Genomic DNA, 18,990 nt, shown 5'->3' on the forward strand with positions numbered 1-18,990 from the left:
GAGCACTGCGCTGCGGAAGGCACTTCACCTTGGGCACGATATGGGTCCCCAATACAGACACTGAAGGCTGTGCTTTCAGGCACACACCTCACCTCTGCCAGCCAGTAGCAATTCCCCGATCAGGGAGTAGAGCTCTTGGAGGCAGCTGCTCCCTCCCTCCCTAACGGTGGGTTTCCAAGGCTGCAGTGGCACACATGGCGCATACAACCCCTCGTGGCAGTGAGGCCAGGGTACCCCATCCACCATGCCCTCAGCACACCACGCTGCGGCTCAGATACCCGCAGGGACCCGGCGCCACGCCGGGGCCAGCCGCCCCCCTCGCCGTAACTCTTCCCCGTCGGAGGGGATTTCTCGCTCCCGTCTGGCTCTCGCCGCTCTCGGAGGGGAGGTGCACCGGAGTGACCCGTACACCGGGTCTCCGATCTCCGCCTCCGAGCCCTCCCTTATAGGGGCCGCCCGGGACTGCCGGCGCAGACGCCGCGCAGACGCCCCGTGCCCGCCGCCCGCCCGGGAGCCGCAGCACAGTAAGTCCGTAGCGCCGCTTGTCCGTGCTGCGGGGCTCGGCGCTTTCCCCTTCCCCTTAGCGCTGGAGTCTGTCCCGGTTCTCCCGCGCCTCTGCCGCCCTCCCAGCTCGCTTGTCGCAAGGCTTGTTGAAGGTTCTCTGTTGTCTCCGAGGGAGGGGACAGGTCGGTGGTAGGTGTTTAAGGGGTGCATTCATGGACAAAGTGACGGATTTCAGACCCACTTCGTAATAATCAGAATAGAGACTAAATGAAACTGCTGCAAGAAGGATCGCAGCTCCAGAGACATCCCGGGGCTGGGGACTGCTAGGATATTTGTCTGCGTTGTGATGGCTGGGTCGGATTTCTGTTGCTCATCCCCCAGATTTCAGGGCATAAAACACAGGCTGTGAGCAGTGATTCCTGTTACCGCCATCCTCTTCCCCAAAATCCCGACATAGGATCACCAAAGCATCCTAAACCCAGATCAGGCACTGGGATCTAGATTCAGCGTGGCACTTCCTGCCCCCTCCTCTTTGTCTCTGTTCAAGAAGGCAGTGTTTTTCTTCCCAGATAGCAGGAAAACAATTGGATTATGTTCACTCAGCATGATTGCACCAGAAAACACACCATTTAAGTGCTTGGACCCTGTATGGCCCCAGGCAGACCCTGTGCCCTGCATCCTGCCAGGGTCAATGTGTTGAGCTGGCGCAGTTCTGCATTGCCATATTTGCCACGTTGTGACTTCTTTTTTTTTGCCAAGTCAGGGAAGCCCCACTGCCTCTAGGACCTGCCTTTTCCCAGAGCACTAAAGAGCCCGTTGAAATTCCCTCCTATCCTTTGGCAGCCACCCCACATCCACTGCACCAACTCCTCAGGCACAAGTTGAAAAGTTCAACCTCAGGTTAGGATCCTTGGTGTGTTTGAAGTACGATTTCTTCTTGAGGCTGCTGCAAAGTAAGGAAGGAACTTACTATGACTGGAGCATGTTGCTCCTCTAGAAGCCACGGTGCCTCACCAACACACCCAAGTTCAGAGCAGAAAACCTGAAGGAACAGTCATTCTCCAAAGCATTCAATTGCTTGCCCCTGCTGAGGGACTTCGAGGCTTGCCAGTTCCTAAAAAGCCAATCAAACAGGAGCAGAGAGCTCAGAAAAATCAGGTCTGGGCTTGCTTCTGTCACCCTCTCTGGAAAGAGAGGCCTGGAAAGCCAAAGAGTCTGAAGATGCTGGCAGAGGCTTCCAGGGAGTTTGTGTATCTCCTCAGCCACTGTTAGCTCTAACACTGAACTTTGCAAACTCCAGGCCTGAATGCAGGATTTGGCTTATTTTGTTATGAAAACAAAATCCTAGACAGCCACAGCTGGGTTCTCATTTAGTAGCGGAAGTTTACAATAACATTGCTCGGATTTGAAGCAAGTAGAAAAATAAACATAATGAGCTGCATTTTCTCTGCTTTTCCCCAGTTACAATATATATATGTGTAACTTTCTGTTTTGCTGTTTGAAAACTTCTCTCTAACAACAGGAGACACTGGTTTACAAGACTGTTTCCAGTTATGGAAAAACAGATTCCCATTTAAAAACGACTGAGGCACCATGTAGCTGTATCTACTCTGTTCCCCTATCATGTAAGATGGTAACATGGTTTAATGCTGGTTTAAAGTGTCTCACACCAAGTGAGATGCCCTGGGGTCCTTTGCCTGGTCTACTACTGCCATTCCCGTAAGTCCCTTTGGTCCCCCATCATCCTCAGCCCCATGGGAGTCCCTGGCCCGTGGATTGAATCCCCTAGGAAGGCTCTACTCCTGCCCTGACTTCTTTACTGGTGACACAGGTTTTGTTTCCCCTCAGCTTCTGACCCCATTAAGAGCGGAACTTGGTCACCATCAGGATGGTGCTGGACTACGCAGGGTTGTGGGTGTCCATAAGGGTATGTGGACAGGACCCTGGACTTGACCAGCACAGTAAAATTTCAAGGTGAGGGTGTTGGTGGAGCTTGTCTATGGAATGTGATTTCTCAGGCAGAGCCAAGTGGGAGCCTCTGTATTCACAGTATCTCCTTTCAGTACCCAAACCAGCTGATGAAAATTCACAGGAAAAACACAGCTTGCAGAGATTGGTGATGGCATCTCCATAGAGATTGCTTTGATTAGGAGATTTTTTTTAGGTGTCCGAGCTTAGTCCAAAGTACACTAAACTCAGACTTGCCGCACTGCTTTACTGCCTGCAAAGACGGTTTGACCTGGTGTGATTTTCTTATGTGGGCAGGAGTAACCCCATTTCCACAGGAAAGGGGGGGAGAAAAGGCTGATGCAGAGATAAACTTAGCCAAATAACTCTGGATATCTGCGAGTGTGTGGGAGAGTGGGGGATTTCCACTAAAATGAGACATAAATCCTTGTGATGTGGTATGTCAGCAGGCTGGAGAGGACAAGAATCCAAACAAATGATTATTAATGCTGGCAGCAGCTCAGGAAAAAGATCAGCAAAACATTTAAGAACAGGGGTAATCAGTAAATCTCTTCCCCTGAGTGCTCTCTGTCACTGTATGAGCCACCTCTTGCAAATGAGCTCATCCCGTAAGTGTGCGGCATGAAAGATGTTTCCTTTGAGGAGGAAAAGGAGAAAAGGGAAGCAGCTGTGGCCAGAGTCTAGGTTGTGTCCTGCAACGTGGCTCTGCTCCAGGGATTTCCCTCACCCTTGCAGTCCACCCTGGAAAAAACTCCATCCCGGGGATACGCACTGTGGTCAGCACCGTGCGGAGAGCTTGCTGCATCCCTCTCCAGACACACCATCAGTCAGCAGCACTGCTGTCTAAATGGTACAGAGCTCTGGATAGATGCTATGCATGCTGTGCTCCTCTTCTGGTTGGAAACCACAATCTGAATATACTACGTCAAATATAATTTGAGCTAAAGATTCCCCTGGCATAGACTATAGTGCCACATAATAATGAGTATGATGATGATAACAGTAATTAACAGCAAGTTAGTAATAATAGTGAGTTGGGATCTATGTCAAGTCTTGACCTTAAACCACTGGATTTCCCAAGATTTGAGCTTGAGTTGTGTGCCTGAGAAATTCTTTGGCATTTCCCAAAGTGTTAACTGATAAAACAATTAGGAACCTGCTGAAGTTTCAACAAGCTTTGATGTGTGAGCAGAGCACAGGTATACAGGAGCAGTCTGTGGCCGTGCAAGCCGAAGCCAAGCTCCTGGTGTGTCCCATCTGCTGCAGCAGGCTGGAGCAGGTGCTGATGGGGGCACAAGGAGCAGTGCTGGCACACCATCTCCTGCCTGTGGCCTCCAGCCATAACCAGTGCCACTTCCTTTTAGCTGAGTGTTTCTTGGAGAAAGTGGGGAGGTTTTGTTAAGAAAGCTTCTTATAGGCAGTTTCTATTAGGCGTTTCTTACAGTAAGTGCTTGGCCATCTAATGATAAAGAGAAGAGACGGAGGCAGAGTTTTTGGTACTACTTGCCGGAAGGGACAGAGGCTGCATTTCAAGGCAGAGCTGGGGTTTGCTGGTATTTCCTGTTGCAGATACTTCCTGATGTAGATACAAACATATAGAAACCAGCAGTGGCACACCCATAAATGCTGGGCAAGTGTTCAAGCTGGCCAAATGTGAGTGAGCATGGCCACTGCACCAATGGCAGATACTGCATTGACAGCCTTACTCAGATGCTTAATTCCTTCAGTGTTTATTAGCTCGAGATAAAAATCACACCCTGACACACCAAAATTGCCAACAGTTCCTATGCTGTTCATCTGGACAAAGTTCTGCCAGCCATTAAAAACTAGATTTCTAACCAACTTAATCATTCCCATACGGACTATTTTATTTGTAATGTCATTTCAATGGTTTTCAAATATACATGATATTCATCTTTGTATTGAAGAAGAAACAAAACCATTCTGAAATTCACCTTTCTGATCATCATTCTTCAAAACAAAAAACTCTGGAAGTTGTCTTTGGATATAAGAAAGGGAGAGGTACTTTCTTTGATGAGAGAAAAAGAAAGAACCACAAATGCTTTGTTTGGAATAATAGGAGAGAGAGAAAGGACTCAGCTGAGTCTGTGCCTGAACAAGCAGGAAGGAAGGGATTTGGCAGAATGAATCTAAACACACCATCATACTGTGAAATACAAACAAGGAAAATAGTCCTCCAAAAATTAGGGAAGTCCCAAACACTTAGAGCACATCTCTGTTGCTATGGTATTTTTTGTAATGGAAATGTAACAAAAAGAATCTCTTTTCCACCATTTTTAGGATTATAGTGGGGCATCCTGACTAGAATAGCTGGCGTGAAACGTGGTGTTTCATCTCTCCTTTCCTCCCTCTCCAGTAAGTGTGCTATGGGAAGGAGCATAGCTTCAGCCCTGGCTCAGTGCCACTGGGCAGCTCTGGTGCCCGGCCCCCCTTTGCTCACCCACATCACCGGCCCCACAGCCCTGGAGCACAGCGCTCTGACAGCCACCACTGTCACACTCAGCCACGGGAGCACCTTAGGTTTAGCTTCACACTTTGCCCCAGATCACGTATTTAGCTGAGAGCCAGCCCGGTCGTACACACACCCACACCCGTCCTTCTCCTGCCTAAATGAGTTTTAATCTTCACTGTGTTTTAAAAGCAGTAGCATTACTAATCCTGAGCATGACCTGGCAGCCAAAACACAGAGAAGGAAAGCTTTCAGCAGTGCCAGGCTCTAACTGCTCTGTATACCACCCTGCTGCTACCACTAACTTGTTGCTTCAAAGGCCTCCAAGCTGCTAGGAGCCAGCAGGAGGAATTGCAATTAAAACAAAAAACCCACAGTCTTCGAACAAGTTTCCTCAGAAATAAGTATCAGAGTCTGTATCAGCATGATACGTAGCAACAGGGTAAACTTAACAAGGGTATTTGAAGATCACCACATTGTGGCCTGATAAGTGAAGTGAAATTCCTCCTTTATTCAAAACCTAATTCCTCTGCCTTATGCAGTGCAGGTAAGCCAAAACTTGCCTGAGAGTTCTTCGTACAAAAGTACACTGGTCTCCTAGAAAGTCAATTAAAAAAAGTGTTGTTAGAACAAGGATTGGAAACTATGAGTCCCTTTATTTATTTAAAATATTTATATAATTATTACGTAGATTAATATAATTATGCAAATAAATCTATAGCAATATATTAAATTCTATAAGTACCTGAAGAATTCTAAATACAAACTCCAACAATGTGTTTTTACAATAACAAATGGCCACCATTAATTATTTGTAGCACAGGAGCATTAGTGGTAGAGCAGGATTCTAGCAGGATAACATCTGTTTAAACAAGGCTAAACCACCCTGATCTTCATGCCTTTTTCTATTTCCCCGTCAGCCAGGCAAGGACTGCTCTGAACATACATGCAGCAGCCCTGGTCACTCGCATCAGTTTCATTTAGCAGCTCTGGGAAAAATCCAGTCTGGTTAGCACCTGCTTATCAGAACCTTCCCCCTCCTTTACCCCGTTGCACTAGCATTTCTTTCTGCCCAAGCCCCACATTTCAACATAAAGAGACGGGGAAATAATTGCTGCTGGGTATTTGAAAACACTCATCAAGTCACGCTGAAGTTGCCTTGTCTTGGGATGCCATAGTCACCCTGGGACCATTCTGAAAATGAGGTAATGTAGAATGTTAGTGGATTTGAAGGGTCTGAATATGTCCCTGAGCTTTTGTCTGCTGCTTTAGCAATGCGGAGAGCATGTAGAGCATTGAAGCTGGGATTTTGGGGCCTAAAGTGATAAGTCTCCTAATGCTCATATCAGGAGATACTGCTGTGCTTCCCACACTCCCATCCTTTCGACCACGTTGTTCACATCCCCAGTGTTTCTGAACTCTCAGTCACCTTCCCTGTGAGCTCTCCTCAATAAAGCTAAGAATTTTATTAGTGACTTAAATGGGGACATAGTTAAACCAGCAGGACTTTTGCTCAGCAAAGACTGATGCATAACTGGCTTGTCAGGCCCATCTCATATTCATGCTGTACTTGCAAACTCAGTGTGCAATAAGCTACATGGATGCTTCCAGAAACAGCTGCAGCCAGATGAGCAGAGACCAGCAAAAACAGGCCCTGAGGAAGGTGGGAATTGATCCCAATGCCATATAAAGCACATAAAGGGAGTTTTGTGGTTGCTTTGAATAGGCACAGGATGCTTGTCCCACCCTCCCACATCATTCATGTGCAGCATTCATGCTCATGTCTGTACTCCCACAGCATCCCATGAGAGAACCCTTCTCTCCTGTACCTGGACAATCTCAAGATCTCAAATCAGACCATCTGAGTCATCCTGAAAATCACTCACTGATTTGCTCTAAGTTATTTATTAGACCAGAGAGCTGCTTCTATCCTCTCAGTTACCCGAGGTGATGTTGCTCAGAGACTTTTCCTGCCGAGCTGTGCTCATATCAGATGTGTGTAGCACTGCCCACACATGGACACCTCATTCCAGAATTAATTTTATTAATGGGAATACACTTTGCCACATTGTGTCGTGGTATTTTTCATGCCAACTGTTATAACCTGACCAGTTCTTTCTGAAACTTACAGGCTAAAAGGAAAATGATGAAAATGTTACCTTTTTTCCAAAATGGTCCCATTGGAATGTGCAGTGGATCAGAGGGTTGCATTGGTGAAAACAATCAGCTTGAAAACCCTTCGACATCAGTAGCTAAGCAAATCCCTGCCTGTCCTGAACCTTCTGGAGACAACATCTGGTCCAGGGACCAGGAGAAGATGAGCGAAAAGCCAGAGGGAGCCTACAGATCCTCACGTGCATCTTCCATTGCGAGCAATGGGAGCTGCACCTCTGCTGGCGACAGTCCTGAAAAGGGGAAGAAAGGAATAAAGGAAATCTTTACAAATGCATTTAAGAAAATTAAAAAGATCAAGACACCCAGTGGTAAGTGCTCCTTAATCTTCCTTACACCACCTCATAGGCCATAGTTCCTTCTACAGGGACTGCACAAGGTGGAAAATTGTCCTCTTGAGAAACAAGGGGACCAACAGATTGAAGTGACTTGCCAAGGAGCCTTGGGAAACATGGGCTGAGGGAGACCTCAGGTCCTAAGTTTTTGCTACCAAGGGCATACTCCCTGAGGAACTGCCAGTTTGTGTGGTTTCTGTCCAAAACAGAACTTAGTTCTACTTCTCATGGTGACACAGAGATCTGTGGGTGGGCAAGAAACCAAAACACAGCTCTCTGTTCTGTTCCTCCATGAAACCACCACCCCGTGAAATCTCCTTTTTCCCCAAGGCAGCAGTGAGTGGTGTGCGCAGGTCTTTCTCAGGGCTGATACATGAACATACAGTTCCTCCAGTCACAATACCTGCTCAGAGAAACCCAGAACTGCAGAGGAAAGTGCCCCTTGGCACTTCCAAGGCTCACCTACCATCTCAGATGACATATGTCATTACCTGGTTCATAAACTTCATGAGCTGTACCTTGAATTTGCTCAACTAAAGAAACAAGTCTACTGAAAACAGGCTCTTTGTGCCTTTCTTCTTACTGCTACACTGCCCTATTCCCAATGTCTTTTTTGAAATAAAGCAACCAGAATTGCAGAAAATGTTCCAGATGAGATACCGCCACTGCCTGGTACAATATGTTACCGTTTTCCTGTCTCAGCTGGTTGTTCTTCACTGTACACATCCTGGGGTCATATATAACATTTTCACCATCATCTCTCAATAATGATTTACTAATTCTCCAGGCATGTCTCTTCTTCCTCCATCTCAAGATGATTCACATCCAGCTTGCAGCAAAAATCCTATTTGTTGCCAAGTACCTTTTGTTCTATTGACTTTGTGTCTTATACTTTGTGCTATTAAATTTCAGCCCATTTCCTATTCAAGTTATCTTGCTGTTACTGTATAATGCAGGAACTGTATAATACTAAGCCCTCAGTTTCGATGATGTCTCTGAACTTTGTGTAATTAACAGATGCAAGTAGGGCACTCCCAGCTTTTGTGCCACAGTCTCTGAGGAGAATATGAAGTAAGATGAGTTTCATGAATAATATAAGCTTTCTCCACCCAGAGTTTTTCATAAAAGCCTTACACACCCAACAAAACTTATTTTGGGATATAACTTCTCCAGTTTAACTAATAACTTCTCAGATTGCCCGGTATTGAGAGACTGCAGCTCAAATAAGACAGTTCAATTGTATTTATATCGTGCTAAATGCATCCATCAAAAACATTTCGCAGGTCAGATTGTGCCAGCCTATTTCTGGAAAACCCATGTGATATTTCCTCTAGCACATCTCATTTAGCTACATCTTGCCATCTACGTTTTTTCTAAAGCCATGTTTCCGACTGGAGATCATATTAATGGGAAAGTTGATAACAAATAAATAAATAAATAGAACTTCACAAATCTAAATTTTGGGAACAGTTATAGGTAGCTCATGAATAGCTGTCCATATGTAACACAGTAGTGATGGGTATTCAAATTTCCATTGCCCCAGTTAGAGGCAATCTAGAAAAAAACTCATCTTTAAATAACCAGAAAGGTTTTCTATCTGGTAAAGGAGCCTAAGATCCAGTGTTAGAGAAATATAATAATTTAAAAAAAAAAACCAAACATTCCAGAGCCATAGTTGTTTGTAAAGCAGAAATGTAAACCTTCACTACTGGGTAAAGAAAGGCTGTTCTTTTTTCACCAGTCAAAAAAATCATGGATCTCCTCGAAGAGCAGAAGTTTTGCGAAGCCACTCAGCATCTGATTGTGCTGCAGAAGAGCCTGTCCAGCAAAAGTGAGGAGGGACTGAGCACCAGCCAGCAAGATGTCGAGTCCATCTACGAAGTTCTGAATTATAAAGTCTTCAGCATCTTGAAAGACTCCATACTGCTAGCAAAAACAAACCCAGAACTGCTGCAGCAGGCAGTAGAGGCACTGAAAGAGCAGGAGAAAGAAGATCAGAACTACACATCAGAGAATCCACCTGACCAAAACATGCCATTTAGACCTAGAAAATGGAAAGAGCTTTGGATGGCTGCAGTAAAGGAGTCAGTAGAGACTCGAATGAAAGACACAAGCCGTACTCCTAGAACTGAGAACCTCTCTGCAGTTGGCCAGAATCTCCTGCATATGGGAAAGACAATGAAAGAAGATTTGATAGTGGTTGTGAAGTACATAAAACAGCTTTATCCTCCTGAGTTTAATGTGTTCAGCATATATGCAGAACTCTACCACAATTATTTTGCCTCCCAGACAAAAAAAAGTGCTGAATCTCATCTGGAAGACAAGGACGTTTATCTTCTCCTGTCATGGGTGCACAATTTTTATCCAAAGTAAGTAAAGCTTTTACACATTCTTATCCTTGGTGATCAATGCAGGTTCACTGGCTGCAAAACCAGGCATTTTCTTGATTTATGAATTGGTATCACTGCAATGCAATCTGGCACCTGGCTAGATTTTAGTGCTGTTGTGCTGATGTACACTAGCTGGCCAGGACAGCCAGAAGGGACACACTCAAGGCTGCTAGCCTGTAAACTAAGGGCCGATCTCACCAATCGGGCCTCTGGGCAACAGACAGACACAGATGTTTAGGGCTTCATTTGTTGGGTAAATTGAGCAGGTTTGCTGCCCTGAGCTCCATTTCTGCTGCAGACCTGAAGTCATTCTTGGAAAAATTGAAAATTTCAGCCCTCTGGACCAGAGGACAGCCAATAAATCGAACAACCTGAGATCCAGTTATCCTGGGCATGGAGGATGTTGCTTAAATGTTACCTACTGTTTATGCTCTCCTCCTGGTTAGGAGACCAAAGAGTGTACCCCTGTAAGAGGACGTCTTCAGCCAAGGGTCGCCCTTCATCCTCACAATCCCTGTCAGCTATCAAACTGAAAATATTCCTTGTTGTGGCTTATAGTACTGGATGGAGAATTGAGAGCTCTCATTCTTAGGTGACAAACAGTAAATACACCAGCAATGTTTCTTCTGCTGTTCTAAAGCCATTCAACCTTCACCTCCACTTTTCTTCTTGTGTTTCACTGGTGGAATATAATGAGTCAGTGTTGATCCTGGAAGCCTTCCAGAGCCAGTAGTGTGCTCTAGGTCAAGATACTCAGGCCTGAACCAGTGTGTGTTTGGAAATCGGTGACAGTGAGGAGCAGGGCTGAGCCTGAACAGCACAGCCCAGTGCTGGGGACAGTGGTGGCCTGGGCAGCAGCTGCCTTGCATGGTCTTCCCAGAGGTATCTGCTGAGAGACCACCTCTCTCCACAGCCAGCTTGCTTCAGGTCCCCCATCCCCACCAGTACACAGCAGCTGGTGCTCAGGAGCTGGGCAGAACACGACTGTTACCCAGGGCTGCTCAGGGTCCCACCCACAGCACAGATTCTGCTCCTCTGAGTTCTGCCTGGGCTAAGGACAGTGTACATTTCCATCTTTTTTTTCACTGATGGACTCGAAAAGTGTTAGTAATTTGCATCAACAGCTGTCTTGGATTACACTGCCCTTGGAAAATGCAATTGTTTGGCTTTTTCATTTCAGAGATATGAGAAAAGATCATGTTTTAGCCAAGGAGTTGGAAAAAGTTCAGCTTGGAAGCCTCTTACCATCAAGTCTGAGCAAAGAGCTTGAAAAGAAATACCTTGACAGAGAAGAGGTGAGAATCTGTTCAGTCCCTCCTCTTCCCATAGCTGCTCCCATGAGACTCCTCAGACGAGTTCCGACTTGTCCTGTACGTACACTCCTCACCTGTGGGCCATACACTCTTCCAAAGAGAAGAAGGAAAAGCAAGAATGCTTTTGTTTCTTTTGGGGGGTCAGGTCAGCTTTCTGCTAGATGGGACTTGCAGAGCAAACTTCTGCTTTGCCCTGGCAGCCATCAGAAAAAAACTGCTCTGTTCTTGCAAACTTTGTGGTAGGAAACTAGGGGGGAAATACAAATCTTTGTGGGTAACTTTCCCATTGTCTGTTAAATTCCCAGAGGGATTTATGCTCCCTCTTGCAGCTGATGAATTCAGGATTCAGCTGATGAATGCAGGTCTGGTGTTGAAAAATCTGTTTCTTTGATGGAGGGTGGCCTGGTGTGCAGAAAATAAGAGTTGCTTTGCTTTTTGGATCACTCTTGCATTAATGGAAACAAGAAGCAGCTATCACGATATTCCCATAGCTTAGTGCTTTTGTAGTTTTGGGCTGGAATTCCCAGAAAATCAAAAGATAAGTTCCAGGTTTAGCTGTAGCCAGTGATGGTTTGCATATGGGAGAGATGGGTGTGAGGGCTGCAAAGCATGTGAACAAACTTGGAGATCAGAAATGTAGACCAGCCGCCATACATATCATTTCCAAAGCCATGCTGTGTACACACAAGAGGGATCAGAGCGAGAAAATCTGAGAACGTTTTGTTTCACTCTCCAGCACTCACAAGATGTCAGAATTGCTCATGAAAAAGCATTGCAAAACCAGGTCTGCAGATAGCACTGAGTGTGACACACAGGCAATGCATGGCTGGGGGAATTTGGGCTCTGGCACGCATACCGGCCTGCAACCTTCCAACCCACAGCTCCCTTCCCCTGCGCTCCAGATCACCACTGATGTGGCAGGCAGGGGTGTACATCTTCATCTGCATTTCTACCCTGAAATACTCAAATCGCTGTCGCATAGGTGGGTATTGTGAGGGAGTTGTCCTTGCTGACATGAAGTGGTCAGTAAGGCGTCTTGCAACAAGGAGCCTGTATTTCTCATCCAGGATTGAGAAAAAAGTATGCTCAGCCAGACAAATAGTGGGTGGGTAGGTAAAACCTGCATAAGGCAGGAGCTGCTACATCTACTTTGTGGTAAACGCTGTTGTTCTTCCTTCCCTAAAGGCTACTATCAAAAATTTGCTGAGCAGATGTTTAGATAAAGAAATCCAAAGGTGGAAAGAAGAAGAAGAACCAGAGAAATTTAATGGGCATTTTCAGAGTGAACTACTAGGAATATTTGTCATCCAGGTAATACAGATATATATTAGAAATAAATAGTTTCATCCTGCACCTATTTATGATTTGAGAACAGCCATGATCAGTGCAAGAAAGCCAAAGGCCAAGTCACATGTGTAGGGCAGTAGTAGAGGTGGGTGGTACAGGGCAGCCCAAGCCCATGGTCTGGCATGATCCTGGTCCACCACATGCTGGAGACAAACTCCTGTATAAGCAAAATGAGCAGGAGATCTGCCTTCATTTTTTCCTGTGCAGTCTCTTTGCACCACCAGATGATGCCAAGCCATCAGACACTGGGCAATGTAGCAGCAGAGAAACAAGAGCCAGCTTTAGCCGAGCGAGGAAGTAGCACGATGCTGTTGCCCTGCTTGCTCCCACTGCCACTGGCAGAGCTGCTCTGAGTGCTCATGCCCTTTCCCCACACCCAGCACTCTCCTCTGGCTGCAGAAGATTAGTAGAGTTATTTTTTTTTAAATAAACATTTAATATTTTGAGGTGGTTGTGCTTAAATTGGTTTTTTAATGCAATGATACGACATTTGTTAAAAAAAAAAAGGCAAAACCCCCAAGTGTCACTTTCCCCACTTCCTTGGCTGCTTTATAGACTTTCTTTAACGCATCTTTCTTCTTCACCTCTTTCCCAATCTTAAAATAGGGTTCAAAATTGGCTTGAGCTAACCAAGTAAGTATAGAAGTATAGCTGCTCTGCACGGTCGTTGGCTCAGTTGCAGGGGGTGCAGGAGAGCTGGGTGCAGTTACCGCAGTTAAGGATCTATGCCTTTTCAATCAGTGAACCTGGCCTTTTTGGAGCAGACAGCATTTAAAATTGATCTCTTTTCTTTGTTAGAGTATCTACAGTGGCCAGAAGCGAGCTAAGGACATCAGCGCAGCAGTGGGAGAGGAGCTGTCACATCGCCTGTGGAAGGAGCTGCCTGCCTTCCTGAAAAGGTGCAGTAAGGCAGCGTAGGGCGGCAGGGCTGGCAGAGCCACCAAGGGCATGTGCTCATCTGCTTCTTCCCTTTCCATCTCCCCTCCAGCTACAAGGATGCTTTTGAAGATTTTAAGGAGAAAAGCAAGAAGCACAGATACTACAAGCCTATACTGATTGCAAGTGTTAACAACTGCTGGAATTTTAGGTAAGGATCCAAAACGAAAGGCTTTCCTCCTTCCTCCTTATTCTCCTATTCAACAGATAGTGTGATAGAGGTGAGGTACTCCAGGGCGGGCAGAGGAACATCTGTCTGCCTTCAGAGGAAGGTTTGGATACCTCTGAATTTCTCTCTCTCTCTCTCTCTTTTGAGGACAGATTATTCTGACCTTGCTGATATTTTCTTCCAGAGACTACACGGAGAAAAACGTGTCAGAAAAGGATGACAGTAGAGCCAATATCCTCAGCACGCTCAGTGACATTGAAAACAGTGGCTTTGACGTGCTGCTTCAGCAGCTGTTTGTCCAGCTGAAGGTACCTTATCCATGCCCCATACCCTTCTGCCCCATGGCTCAGCCTGTGCTAGTTTTAGGCATATTCTTCTGCTGTGCTATCAGTTGACCCAATCTCTGATTCAAATGCAGAAAAGTTCGGAAGGGCTCAGGGCCAGATCACCTCTCAGCATCAGTCCTAACTCACATTGCTGCTAGAAAACTCAGACTCACTTCTTCTTGAGCTGGTCCTCAAGCCTGCAGGCAAAACAGGCACAGCTACATAGAGGTGACAGTACAGACCAACATAAAACATGCTGATCATGTCTAAGATAAGTGCTGCAGGAGAGAGAGTCTCAACCTGCATGTGTTTACATTCCAATCTGTCAGAAGCAATCACAAATGACATGAACTGCAATTATGCAGCTTTTGGCTTCTTCATAAAGGTACCCTGAAAGGCAGTTCTGGTTTCTTTCTTTTTTAAAGAAAAAAAAATTATTTCTTTTTGCTTTTCTGTTTTTTTTTATATATAACACAAGCTTTTTAAGTTAAGCAAGTGTGGTGGAGGGGAAGGCGTAGGAGTTAGGAATGTTCAGCCACAATCTCTCCTGCTTTTTCTGTAGGGCCTTTTGGAAGGCATGACAAAGTAGTGGTGCTTTTTTTATCATTTTCATATTTATTTACTGTGCCCAAGAAAAATTGTGATTGAAAACACCTCATAATGATTCTTTCTTTTTTTTTTTTTCCCCCTGACGGTTACATAATTCTCTAATCAGGCAAGATAGCGTGCACGAAACATGGAAAATGTGGGGGAAAAACGAAGCATCTTCAATATGAGCCTTTCAAGCTCTCAGTCATTTTCATCATGAGGAACAAAGAAAGAGGCACAAACCCAACACAGCCCTCTTTTCCCCTGCCCCCATAGGTCATCGTCACCACATCCCTGCACAGGACTGCACACTGAACTGTCACTGTGTAGGATATTGTACATATAGAAATGTTAAATATGCATAGAATTTGCTTTGAGGGAACTAAGCAGATTTTCCTCTTTTCAGCCAATTTATAAGAAGTTTACAGAAAATAAGTGGGACTCCAGCAATGAAATTATGAATGAGATCATTAAAACCACCAGCAAACATATTTCAGACTTCAAGACCCTAAAGGACCCTTTCTACCACGTAAGTCCAAGAGAAATATTGGAGGGATTCTGGGGTGCTGAGGCTGCGTATTCAGCTCTGATCCTCTGGGACTCGAGTTGCCTTGACCTACATTAGCTGATGAACTGGCCTGGCATCAGAGAGCCCTCTCAGAGAAGTTTCTCATCTGCATGAAGTTTATCTATTTATGAAGATTAGCCATATAAATATTACTCTTCAACAGAGGCAGACTCCTATAGCTCTGCTGTGGTGTTTGCAGAGAAACCCACCCCTGCTGTAGAGAAAGTGCTTTAGGGACCACTCAAAATACAGCTTTATTTATGTGTGGGTTTGGTTATCCATGTTGAAACACAGATGCAATTGCATGGTTCTGTCTCATGGCTCCTTTGATTGCCCTAAGGACTGGAGAAGATGGATACAACTGGGAAAAGTCCCACCTAACTGATTCACAACCACCTCTTCAATGATGCTGCAGTATATATGAAACATCACTATATAAAAAAACTCGTTGATTTCCTGCCTTTGTCTTCTTAGTAGCTGAAACAAAATTACAATGTTTTGTGTGTTAGAAAAAGGAACAGGAGGAGCAGCATGAATTCCTGTTTCTCTGGTGTACTGTTATTTCTCCAGCACATGAAGATCTCTTCTATGCTTTAAACACTTCCCAGAAGGAAGCAAGATTTGGGAATTCCCACACTTCATTAGTTTGAGTACAAAGAAATTCTTGGCATCTAGGATGTTGCATACCAGTAATGGGGAGGTTGGCAACCAGCATGATTCCATGATTAGCAGCAGGCATTTTTGTGGGGCAAGTCTTACAGCACCCAAACCATTTCTGTCCTCTATCCACACTGTTTTTCCACAAGCAAAAGTAGATGGATGATCCCCGTTCTCCTTCCCAACAGGCTATCATCGAGAAGGTCCATGCCCACTTGGTTAAAGCATACATTGTGAGGCTGCTGAAGAGGAAAGTCAGCCTGAAAGGCACAGCACAACAGCAAAACTTGGCCCAACACATCTCCAAGAATGCTGCTGACCTGGAAGCCTTCTGCACCAGCAATGTACGTGAGTGTACTGTGAACACAATGGCATGGGGCATGATATACTGAAAAACAGGAAAACAAGTTTTCTGGGGCTTCTTGTTAACCTTTCCAAATCAGCTTAATTTCCTGGAAGGCAGAAAGAGGTGTCCAAGTGCCTGCCCGCAGGAAGGGTCCCCTGCCACTAGCCTGCCCCTCCCCAGATGGAGAGCCGTGATTTCATCCTCCTTTGTCCCATAGGCAGTGGTTTCCTTTCAAAGGTTTATATTATAACATGGTCAGATGATTTAGCTAATCTCTGGTTTCAGTGCAGCTTGCATGGGGTCTGGGTTTTGACTCTTCACCCTCACCCTTTATATTCCTTGTTCTACTGCTTTTAGGTCTGGCAGGGGCTGGAACAGACCCTAGGAAACAGCTTCAGAAGCCAGCTCCTGGGCTGGGTGGAAGTTTGTACTTCTGCGGTGCCCTACTGACCTCTTTCTCTTCTGGCAGGGCTCTCAAGCCACGTGGCTGAATTCAGCACTCCCCAAACTGGCTGAAATAATCCGACTTCAGGATTTAGGTGCTATTAAAATTGAAGTTGCGACACTCGCCAGCACGTACCCAGATATCCGGTAAGAGACAGTGAAACAGATTTGTGAGCACACTGATGGAATTTTAGTTGAGCTGGGAAACAATGGAATACAAGTATAGGTGAGGTTCATATAGCCTGAGTCTATAAAAATGGGTGGGGGCTGTCTGCCAGGCTGTGGCAATCCCAGTGCCATCGGACAACAAAATAATCCCTTTTAAAAAGCCGATTTTAATAGTCCAGATTCTGCCCTGATTTTGTGCTTTGCCTTGGAGATTCCCTACCCTACCCCAAACCTCCCTGGACAGTGCTGTGTCCCATGTAGGACTGCCAGATGCTGAGATGGCATCCATCAGACACCTTAGCACCCACTGTGGGGTGGGGTGGGGGCCACATCCTCGTGCAAGGGTCCCATCATGCAGAGATCTGCAGGATGAGATAACACCTGCCTGTTTCTCTTCCACAGCAAAAGGCACCTGGAAGCATTCCTGTACATCAAAGCCAACTTGTCTCGCAGTGAACTCAAAAGCATCCTGGGTTACTTGGCAGACAGCACGGCATCCCTGCTGCCCAAGGCCCCCCTCTTCTCCGACATAAACGTGTCCTAGACCAAGGCACTCCTTGGCACCCCTTGTGCTGGACTGTTGGCTGAGCCAGGGATGGAGACTGTCCCCTGGGGTGATGCACAGGGCACACTGCCACCTTTTCCTACGGAAAGTGCCATGTCCTTATCTGCTGCTCAGCACTTTCATGGGAATCACTGTCCCCATGTGGGGCCCAGAAGAGGATGCACCTGCAGGAGGAGCAGTGCCCACAAGAAGCAGGGCTGCCCCTTGCACCAGTCATGGACTCCACCAAGGACTCCCTGGTGCAACCATGTTCTCTGTCTGGACACTGCTCTGGTGCTCTGACCTCTGTCTACCTCACAGGGTCTGTGAAGGCCATGTTGCTGGCTCCTCAGCTAACCCAGACCAAGCAGGCACCTCCTATGTAGCTTTTTATATTTGAAGGGAACAGAGGGAAACAGAAGCCAAATTTAGAGATGTTGGAGAAGTCCCATGTGAACATGCCTGTACCCCATCTGCCTTCCTCTGAGCTGGGCAAGGGCTGCTGCATTAGGATGATGTCCCATCAGGAACCAGGTTTCAGGTCAGGAGGAGCTGTTGCTCAGCCACAGCAGGACTCCTGCTGTCCCATTGTGCTGTAGGACCCCAGACCTCCAGACCTGTGGTTTGGAGTGGCCCCAGCTGCACACTCTGCCCCACTGTACAGGGGCACTGGAGTTTCCAAGCTGAAGTATGTTTGCTTCACCTTTGTGAGGTGGGAGACCCCGACCCCCTGGCAGCCACCAGCCCCTCTGTAGTGACCCCATCCACTACATCTGTACTGGAGTGATTCCTTACTAGCAGATGATTGGGAGCAAGCTGCCTATTACAATGGATCATATGGGCTTAGCCCCAGCATCTAGTAAAGCACTTTGGAATACTACTACTTAAGCCCTCCTTATCAAGGAGAGGACTTTCCCAGACCCTGTGAATATCATAGGCTTTGAATGGGTAGAGAGCTGGTCTCAAATGCCATTAAAATGTACTCAGCATCCCGTATGCATCACTGTTTCCCTGCTCACTCTTTCCCATCGTGCTGTGAGGTAGATACAATGTGAAAACGCAAGTGGGTCTGTTGTGAAACTGTTTTGTTTTCACAGCACAGTTTTCTGGGAGGTGAATCACTTGCCAAAACAACAATGTGTTTAGTTGATGACCTTTCCCTTCTGTTTTTCTCTATTTCAACTTCTGAAGCACTCTGTAAAAAGTTGGTCCGGAAGGAAGACATATAATGACTGTGCAAGCCATGTAATCTATTTATATGCATATGCAGTGTACCACTGGTGTATTTTTGCATTCAGTTTTATTTTTTCTCAAAGATACTCATTTGCAATATTTATATTTAAACAGTATTCAAATATGCTAGAAAAGTGACTCATTTGTTCTGTCTCTGGCTGTTGTTTCCTGCACTGCCATATGTAGTCCTATGTACTCCTTCAAAGGACCAATTCTCCCTCTTCTCCCAGCCTGCTCTGGTGAATATCACCCACTGATTCCAAGTGTGAGGAGGGTTTTGCTGGGCCACAGACAAGCTGGAAAAGCAGAGGCACCCTCTGTGCTGTGTTGGGTCTCACAGCCTGGCTTTCCCCGCTACCTGGAGCAAGACTGCCATGTGCATAGTGCTTATGGTGCCTGGTACAACAAAGTCCAAACCTTCAGCCTCTAAGCACTACCGCAGTCTCAGTGGTGAATAATAAAAATGTATTTGACATGCATCTCATCCTTACTGCTCTGGCATCCCCCTTCCT

The 18,990-nt window shown here is 46.0% G+C and overlaps 1 protein-coding gene across 3 annotated transcripts; it reads left to right on the plus strand.

Moving 5' to 3' along the window:
- Positions 1–453: 453 nt before the first annotated feature.
- Positions 454–18,622, plus strand: TNFAIP2 (TNF alpha induced protein 2). 3 transcript variants are annotated; one of them, XM_057397149.1, is made up of 12 exons: positions 454–524; positions 7,074–7,425; positions 9,191–9,818; positions 11,020–11,134; positions 12,338–12,463; positions 13,298–13,398; positions 13,488–13,586; positions 13,789–13,912; positions 14,925–15,047; positions 15,932–16,087; positions 16,559–16,680; positions 17,104–18,622. In XM_057397149.1, the coding sequence occupies exons 2-12, from the start codon at positions 7,086–7,088 to the stop codon at positions 17,243–17,245; spliced, it is 2,076 nt and encodes a 691-aa protein (XP_057253132.1). In that variant the 5' UTR covers positions 454–524; positions 7,074–7,085; the 3' UTR covers positions 17,246–18,622. The 3 variants fall into 3 exon arrangements, with proteins under 3 accessions (XP_057253132.1, XP_057253133.1, XP_057253131.1); XM_057397150.1 differs by lacking the exon at positions 454–524 and adding an exon at positions 2,461–2,478; XM_057397148.1 differs by lacking the exon at positions 454–524 and adding an exon at positions 5,863–5,950.
- The last annotated feature ends 368 nt before the right edge of the window (positions 18,623–18,990 follow it).

Source organism: Pezoporus wallicus, unplaced genomic scaffold, assembly GCF_028554395.1.
Source record: "Pezoporus wallicus isolate ANWC-B61680 ecotype Strahan unplaced genomic scaffold, APGP_CSIRO_Pwel_v1 contig_7068, whole genome shotgun sequence".
NCBI lineage: Eukaryota > Metazoa > Chordata > Aves > Psittaciformes > Psittacidae > Pezoporus > Pezoporus wallicus.